The sequence below is a fragment of the Gossypium raimondii genome, chromosome 9 (genome assembly GCF_025698545.1).
Source record: "Gossypium raimondii isolate GPD5lz chromosome 9, ASM2569854v1, whole genome shotgun sequence".
Lineage (NCBI taxonomy): Eukaryota > Viridiplantae > Streptophyta > Magnoliopsida > Malvales > Malvaceae > Gossypium > Gossypium raimondii.
In genome coordinates this window covers 969,882-979,207 of record NC_068573.1, presented here as the reverse complement: position 1 = coordinate 979,207, position 9,326 = coordinate 969,882, and the positions used below count along the sequence as shown (strand labels likewise).

The 9,326-nt window shown below is 31.2% G+C and overlaps 1 protein-coding gene across 3 annotated transcripts; it reads left to right on the top strand.

Moving 5' to 3' along the window:
- The first annotated feature begins 5,265 nt into the window (after window positions 1–5,265).
- LOC105798044 (nardilysin-like) lies at window positions 5,266–8,351 on the top strand. Of its 3 annotated transcripts, XR_008188672.1 has the most exons (5): window positions 5,266–5,347; window positions 5,717–5,776; window positions 5,893–6,012; window positions 6,397–6,630; window positions 8,277–8,351. XR_008188672.1 is itself a non-coding variant. In XM_052620681.1 (4 exons), exons 2-4 carry the CDS (start codon window positions 5,766–5,768, stop codon window positions 6,558–6,560), a joined length of 291 nt encoding a protein of 96 aa, XP_052476641.1. In that variant the 5' UTR covers window positions 5,266–5,347; window positions 5,717–5,765; the 3' UTR covers window positions 6,561–6,838. The 3 variants fall into 3 exon arrangements, 1 of the variants encoding a protein (XP_052476641.1); XR_008188671.1 differs by lacking the exon at window positions 8,277–8,351 and having other exon boundaries at window positions 6,397–6,838; XM_052620681.1 differs by lacking the exon at window positions 8,277–8,351 and having other exon boundaries at window positions 5,897–6,012; window positions 6,397–6,838.
- The last annotated feature ends 975 nt before the right edge of the window (window positions 8,352–9,326 follow it).

Here is a 9,326-nt window from a genome sequence, read left to right as displayed (position 1 = left end):
TCACTATTCACAGTAAAGCTGTCCACTCACGTAATAGTCACTAATTTAATTATAACTCGAGTTATGAAACTCAAAATTTAAATCCGTAAATTTTATCTGAAACTAAACTCAAATATCTTCTTACTATAAAATTTCCAAAATTTTTGGGTTAGCCAATTAGTACAGTTTATTAGTTAAAGTCTCTCATATTTCTCTACTCGACAGTTCTAACCTCTCTGTACTAAAAATCAGTTATCTCATTGTATAGAATTCATATAATATTCTCGTTTGTTTCTTTTGAAAATAGACCCACTAAGGATTCTAGAAATATAAATTATGAATCATAATTCTTTCTATACAATTTTTAATGATTTTCTAAAGTTAGAATAGGGGATTTCAAAAAACAACTCTGACCCTGTCTCACTAAAATACAAATATATCCTAATATAAAATTCCTTTGTCTACACCGTTTCTTTCGTGTGAAAATAGACTAGATAAGATTCAATTCTATATCTCATTCACTCTCTAATTCCATTTCTACTATCCTTGGTGATTTTTCAAATTCACGTCACTGCTGCTGTCCAAAAACTGTTCCATTGCAAATTTTTACTCTTTTATAATTTCTTTGTATTTACTATCATTTAGGCATTCATAACACCACACATGTTCTTAATTAGCCATTTCAATAGCTAACCATTAGCCATATCATATAAACACACTAAAAATGACTAAGTCTCTATACATGTCATAGCTTTACACGTTTCGAAATCACATAATACCGAGATGTCTGTAGATAGTGTGAGACGAACTCCGACGTCCTTGTGATCCTCGAACTGACTTGGCGATACTATAAAAATAAGGAAAATAAAGAAAGAAAGCATAAAGCTTAGTAAGTTTACCAGTAAATAAATAACAACATTTATCAGTAATAATCATACTCATAAATTTCATCAAACATTAGAATCTTTACTCGCTTCTTTACTTACTCACTTACTTGCTTACTTAAATAACTCATGATTATAACTTACTCCTCCCTTGCTAAAATTTCTTTCTCAACTGATAACTGAGATATTCTCAATCCTTATAACTCACCTGAATTTATTATTATGCTTTTATCTGAACTTTCATGTAACATGGTCTATTTACTAGCCCGTTGAATCACTTGGAATACTAAGGATGCTCGGGTCTCCTGTCTGATAATACATGCCAAAGCTATGTCCCAGACATAGTCTTACATGGGATGTTTTCTGTACTACCAATGCCATATCCCAGATATGGTCTTACATAGGAGTTCTCATATCGGTGCCCATGCCATGCCCCAGACATGGTCTTACGGGGGACCTCTCATCTCGGTGCCAACGCTATGTCCCAGACATGGTCTTACATGAGACCTCTCATCTCGGTGCCAACGCCATGTCCCAGACATGGTCTTACATGGGACCTCTCATAATTTCAATGATGTCAATGCCATGTCCCAGACATGGTCTTACATGGGATCTCATTCCCTTAATGTCATGACATTTGTATCCGATACATTCCCAATGTTTCAACGGGGCTTTTATCACTGATTTTCTGTCATCTCATACTTAAGTCAACATTAGATATTTTCATGAAATAAATACATAATTGCTGAAAAATAACAACATTAATAATAATTATCAAAATATTGCATTTATTTACCGTAATCTTACCTCGGTACAAAATATGATCTAATCTAACACTTTAGTCTTCAACCTTTTTCTTTCCCCGGTCTAACTCTGAATTTTGTTCTTATTGATCTATAATAGAAAATTTATCTTATTTAATACTCACATTCATCAAAACAATCCTTGACTCGAACTTTGTAAAAATTACAATTTTGCCCCTAAACTTTTTCATAATTACACTTTTGCCCCAAAGCTCGAAAATTAAACTTCATCCCTATTCTTATATTTTATGACATGATGAACATTTTTCCCTTCTATGGAAACATCAAATTCCCACTCTAACACTTATGAACATTAGGTATTTTACCGATTATGTCGTTTTACTTGTTTTCACTTAAAATTGCTTAGCAAAAGTTGTTTAACATAATTCCAAGATTCATATTCTACCATAAAACATCAAAATAAACACATTTCACCTATGGGTATTTTTCCAAATATGAACCCTAGGTTAAATTATTGCTAGAATAAGTTAAATCAAGTTACCAGGACTCCAAAAATGTAAAAAAAAATTAAAAACGAGGCTTGGGATCACTTACTATGGAGCTTGGAAGCTTGAAAACCCTAACTATGGCTTCCCCCTTGCTAAATTCGGCCAAATGAAGAAGATGAACATATTTTGCCATCTTTTCCCCTTTTAATTCTTTTTTATTACTAAATGACTAAAATACCCTTCACTTAAAAATATCCTATTTCACTTATCTCATGTCCATTTTTGTCCACAATTTAAAAAATGGTATAATTTCCATTTAAGGACCTCCAATTTAAATTTCATAACAATTGGACACCTCTAACATGTAGAACTCAACTTTTGCACTTTTTATAATTTAGTCCTTTTGACTAACTTGAGTGCCCAAACGTCGAAATTTTCGAACGAAATTTTCACAAAATCATTCCTTGAAATTTTAGACCATAAAAATATAATAAATCATTTTTTTCTCATCAAATTTATGGTCTCAAAACCACTGTTCCGACTGGGCCCGAAATCGGGATGTTACATCACGACTTTTTCTAACTTGGGTGGCAATGATACATTACTAGATGTCACTCATTGCTTGTAATGTTATAAATGTTATAGTATTACTACCAACGTTACAAGAGCATAGAAGGTCACACACTATAGTTGAAACGAACAAAATCCAAATACATTTGGCATTGTATTTAGTTGTCACATGAATTAAATTAATTGTTGAATTAATTATGTTAACCAATAGGTGAGGGATTGTGTGACCTGTCAGATGTGTAAATATGGTCATGCTGCTAAACCTGGTCTACTTCAGCCTTTACCAATTCCTGATCGAGCTTAGGTTGAGGTCAGCATGGATTTTGTAGAAGGTCTACCAACTTTAAAGGGGAATGGCACTATTTTGGTGGTTGTGAACAAATTGACCAAATATGGCCACTTTGTGGCCCTCTCGCACCCTTTTACAGCAATAACAATTGCTTAGGAGTACCTTAATCATATTTACAAGTTACATGGAACACCAAAATCAATTGTCTCTGATAGGGATAAGATCTTTATGTTAACCTTCTGGCATAAACTTTTTAAGAGGTTGGAAACTTGGTTGAAACTCTCTACAACCTATCACCTTGAGACATATGGTTAGATAAATGTGCTAAATTGATGTTTGGAGAGCTACTTGAGATGAATGTCAGGGGAAAAGCTAGAGCTTGGGCTTTATGGTTGCCCTTGGCTGAATAGTGGTATAACACTTCTTACTATTCAACAATTGGAACTACCCAATATAAGGCCCTCTATAGGCAAACTCCTCCTCTCTATATTCCCTATTTGGCTAAAATGTCCATTCACTACACCAAAATAGGCTTTTAGCGGCATTTTTAGCGGCGTTTGGATAAAAAACGCCGCTAAAAATCGAGCATTAGCGGCGCTTTTCAAAAAATGCCGCTAAAGATCGAGCATTAGCGGCGTTTTTAAAAAAGCGCCGCTAAAAATAAGCATTAGCGGCGTTTTTTAGAAAAGCGCCGCAAAAAACCTAAGCCCAACGACATCGTTTTTTGACCTTTCGAGGATTTAGCGGCGTTTTTGGAAAAGCGCCACTAATGTTCAGAGCTTTAGCGTTGTTTTTGGAAAAGCGCCGCTAATGCTCAGAGCTTTAGCGGCGTTTTTTGAAAAGCGCCGCTAATGCTCGGGATTTAACGGCGTTTTTGAAAAGCGCCGCAAAAACATTTTATATGTCTATTTACTATTTAATTTGTTTATTTATATTAATTAACATTCAATTTATTTTTAATTGAATATTTGTTAAAATGGATAAATTTGAAATAATGACACGTAGAAATAATTTGTTTATTTATAAGAAACATAGAAAATATTTGTTAAAAATGGAAAAATTAAAATACTATAATTTAAAATAATTTTAAAATTTTTGGGTACATGACTGATTGATTTTTAATTTATATATTAAATAATTTCATATATAATTGTAAAAGATACGATAGTATTAATTTTAAAGTATTTAATTAATTATCATTATAGTTTAGGGTTTAATATATATGGTTTAGGGTATATGGTTTAGTGTATATGGTTAATTTAGGATTTAAGGCCGGTTTAGGAGTTACAATTTTAAGGTTTATAGATTATGGAATTAGGGATTATGGATTAGGGATTCTGGTTTAAGGGTTGTGATTTAGGGGTAGGGGTTAGGGTTAGAGATTAAGAGTTAAGGATTAATTTAGGGTTTATGGATTCAATGTCAGGTCAGGGTTTAGGGTTTAGATGAATTAGTGTGTTTTGATTTATATTAAATAATGTTTATGGGTTAGGGGTTAGGGGTTGGGGGTTGGGGTTAGTAGTTAGGGGTTAGAGGTTAAAAGTTAGTGATTTAGGGTTTAGAGATTCAGGGTTGGGATAAGGTTTAAGGTTTAGATTAATTAGTATTTTTTTAATTTATATATCAATTAAGTTCTTATATAATTGTAAAAGAGGGGTTAGGGGTTTAGGGTTTATGTTTTATGATTTAGGGTTTAAGAGATAGGGGTTAGGGGTTAGATTAATTGGTGTTTTTAATTTATATATTTAAATATTAGATTTAAGAAAAACATTGATAAATAAATAAATAAATAAAAGTAATGATTGATATGGATAGGTAACTATTTATTAATAAATAAATAAATGCAAAATAATAGTAATTATATTTTAGTTAGAAAAAATATCTCTAATAAAATAGAGATTAGATCGGAAAAGAATAATTTAAAATCATGATTAACGTCTAAATCTTTAATAGAAATTGATGTGTGAGAGATTGATTGCTTACATTAGATAATTCTAACTTAATAATTAATTACAGTCATTTTATCATTTGTTTTCTTATTAAAATATAAAATATTTATTTTGAGAGTACTTAGTTTTTTATTTTATAAAAATCAATTTATAAAAAGAGTAATAATAAATGTTTTATAAAATTACTTAACTAATAATTTTTAGCAAACAAAATAATTTTTTTTTAGCATAGCAAAACAGTGTCTTTTTTCATAAAAACGCCGCAAAAGGTAAGCAATAGCGGCGTTTTTCTAAAAAACGCCACAAAATTTATTTAATTTGAAATAAAAGCATATCGATTTGATTAAGCTTCTTTGTTTCAGCGCTTGAGAAGCTGTTAAAAGATCATGCTGGAAAATATGCGACTGGAGATGAAGTTTCCATGGTTAGTTTCATTCTCTCCTGTTTATACACGCCTTTGAATTAATGTGGTTTGATTTTATTTTATTTTATTTTTATTTTTTTTGAGGGGATGCTTCCTGCAGTAATATGTGATTAAGAAAATGTAAATCAGGTATCATCTAGATGCCATTCTGCCCCTGAACTATATATGCCTTTGGATTTTAGATGAATTAATGAGTTAGCCATAGATCTAAGTTCTGTTTGACTTAGCTAATATCATCTTCTGTTGCTTGTTATGAAACCCTTTTAGAAGTTCACTCCTAATGTACTATAGAATAAGAAATATCTGAAACTATTTATTTTGAAATGTTCTGAATAATACATAAATATGGCCTGTTGACTTTGTTTGCAGGAAGATCTGTTTCTAGCACTACAGATTCTGGCTGGGATTGAACGATTCAATGTTGACATGGTAATCTGCTTATTCCATTAACTACTAGTTTCTGCATCCAATTGATATTTGTTCACTTTTAACTCATTTATGTCTACTGGCATGAAAATGGGAATTTTCCTTGTCTTAAATGGAAGGAAGCAAGAAGAGTCTGGTTGATGCTATTGAGAAAGGGATTGATCTATGCAAACAAATACTAGAACTGTATAATGATTATTACCATGGCGGACTGATGAAGTTAGTGGTAATTGGTGGTGGTAAGTTACTTTGTTGTGATTCTCTAGATTTGTGGCCATTGTTTACTCTCTCTTTCTAGTCTCTAAGGGCAACAGTGCTTTTAACTTGGATGGCATTTATTTTCACTGCCTCTTTTTCCTCCATTTCTGTCCAAAATTTTGTTTTATTTTTCATATCCATTTTACCTTGTTTAGACAGCTGATTTTTTAACTAACTTTTTTAAGTTTATAACTTTTCCATGAAAAGCTTAAACATACTTAAGCATTTTATTCTAATTTTTTGAAGGAATTTCAGTGCTTATTGTACATATGTCAGTTGGAAGAAAATTATGGTGTAATTGTTATCTAAATTATTTGTTTACATCTTTAATAGCATAATCATGATAATACTTCTTGATGGTGCAGAGTCTTTGGATGTACTTCAGCACTGGGTTGTTGAATTATTTTCTGACGTCAGACAAGGTTCTCAAGGAAAGCCAGAGTTTAAGGTGGAAGGTCCTGTCTGGAGAGCTGGTAAACTTTACAGGTTAGAGGCAGTTAAGGATGTCCATATCCTTGAATTAAGGTAGGCACTGCCTTGTCTTTTGCAAGCGTATCTGCAGAAACCAGAAGATTATCTGGCTCATCTTCTTGGCCATGGTATGTAATTCTGTATTATCCTAATGCTTAAGTAGTACGTTGCTCATGGAAATAATAATAACAAAGAAAAGGATGCATGTGCAAATATGAAGAAAATGTGAACTGTCCAGTTTTGATGCCTTAAAAGTAATAAGTTATTCTTGATTTGCCTGTAAATGTGGATGCTATTTTTCATTTGATTCAATTTCTATGCTTGCTTATATGCATATATGCATGTCCATCGTCAGTCTGTGTTCCTTTTAATCATTGATGGATTCAGGGTCGATGTTTCTTATTTTGGCTTTTTCAAGTTTTCATCCATTGATTGATGTTTGTAAGCAAGTATTTCTTGGTTTTAGTTGTTGCACTTAATTTCTTATTTCATATTTTAAGTTACTGGCTTTATTCACAAATATTTGTTTGGCAAGTGGTGAAGTTTTATGACTTTGTTTCTTGTTTTTTAAATAAATATACTTATGGGACACCCATGTCACACATACTTTTTGTTCAACTTAATAATCATGTATGAAAGCTTATCTTTTGATGTTTAATTCATCTTTTTGTGTGCAATGTTGCATGTCATGACATTGAAGTCGATGTTGGAGTGTTCAAGAGTAGCAAGTTATGTTACTACATCTTATAGAATTGTTTGGTTTTTTTCTTTTCTTTTGAAATTAGAGTTTCTGCAGTAATTTATTCTTTTATAATAAATATTCTCTAAAAAGGTAAATGGATAGTCATAAAATCTGTTTTATTCTTATTAGCAAGAAGTGAACTCCCGACCTAATGATTAAGATATTGTTTGGTTTTTTATCATAAAAATTTTGCTCTCAATTCAATAGATGGAATACATGTGGACATCGGACGGTTTGGATTAAGTTGCTTCAATTTTTTGTATTATTTTAAATATATTAAGTGAGTTATATTTAAGTATTTTAATACTTGATTTGGGAAATTATGAATATGATTGAGCTACTTTTTGTTTATATTTATAATTTTATTATTTAAAAAATTTAATCTAAATTAAAATTAAGTATTAAAAGTCGAATTTGAGATTGGGAATTGAACTTCAGCTAATTACAATTAGCTATGAGTTTAATGAAGTAAACTTGAGAAATTTTAACTTTTATTTTGATTTAAAATTAGAATTTAAAAATAAAATTCAAAATTACAATTTTGCATTGAGCTTGAGTCATGTAATGTCAGCCTTTCATTTCCCGCCTTAGTTACGACCCAGCAACAAAGTTTTGTTTTTTTTAGAAAATAAGGCAATGTTTTGATAAATTGGAAAAATGAAGTTTTGGTATGCTATGGTCTGCATTAGTTTCCTTTTGCTTATTTGGACTTTGAATGTACATTTCTGGTAACTTTTGTTTATGATTTATCAGGATAAGAAAAGAATATGTTTTATGTTTATGGTAGATGTAATGGGACTTGCGAGTGCATGATGTTAAAATTTAGTCACAGATTGACAATTATACTAACATCAATTGAATTAAAATTTAGTCGGCATATATGAATAAAAAAGTTTGACTTGCGAGTGCATGATGTTAAATTTTTTTGATAAATGATCGTTTATTTTGCCAAGAAAATTGGTCAAAAGTGAGCGTTTTGATTTTTAAATCTTTTTTAGCGTTTTGAATTTTAGGAATTATATATATAAACAGATAATATTACGGTTGCCCGATGACTCAGAAGTGAGCGATGAACTATGGGATGAGGTGATAGAGTTAATGAAATTTGGTGGTGGACAAGGTTCCGTTAATTAAATGCGCTTGCGGTCCGGGCACTTTCACGATTTGTAAATGATTCGAAAATAGCAACATTCTTGATTTATTTCTCAAGTCCTTCCATTGGAGCGAACTCGGTCGATGTGTAAACTTATATATTGCTTCGTTGTCTCGATGAGTTGCGTGATTTGTTATTGTTCCTATTCTCTTGGCTCCAATTTTTTGGTTCAAAACTTGATGTCTAAGTGTATGCTTGAGTATTTGGCAATCAATCCTGTGAAATAGTTTCTAGTTAAGGTGGCATAGAAGCATATAGTCCAAGCATAATCTGTTCTTACAATTTATGATTGTTTTTTGGTTTCTCCTCTCCACAAATTGTCTAATGTATTTGGCGAATGAGATACATGCATTTCTCTATGTGGATGGGTAACCTATATCTTTGATTTGAGGCATAGTTTGATGACAAGATAACTTATTGTTGAAGTTATACTGACCACGTTGTTTGCATCTTGATGACCGCTTTTGACGTTTAAGATTTGAATTGAGATGGATTTTCACTTGGAGGATGTATAGAGCACGGAGAAGTTTATGATAAATAATGTGCTTGTTGTTTCACTTATATTAAATATTGTACCCTTTTTTGCAAAATTGTTGTATTTTGAAATATCTTTAAGATTAAGGAACTATACTAAATGCGGTCACAAAACTTATGTAATTCTAATATAGAATGTAAACAATTTTCTTCGTAATTCTAATATAGAATGTATCTTGTTTTAATTTTCTTAATTTAAATTCATTAATTTTTATATTTAGCTTTAACTTAAAATTTTAATAGAAATTTCAAAAATAAATATTATTTAATTAAAATTTTTTAAAGTCATGTTTTTAGCGGCATTTGTGAAAAAGCGTCGCCAAATGTCATTAGTGGCGTTTTTGGCAGAAGCGCCGCAAAAAGTCATGATCTTTAGCGGCGTTTATGGGAAAAGT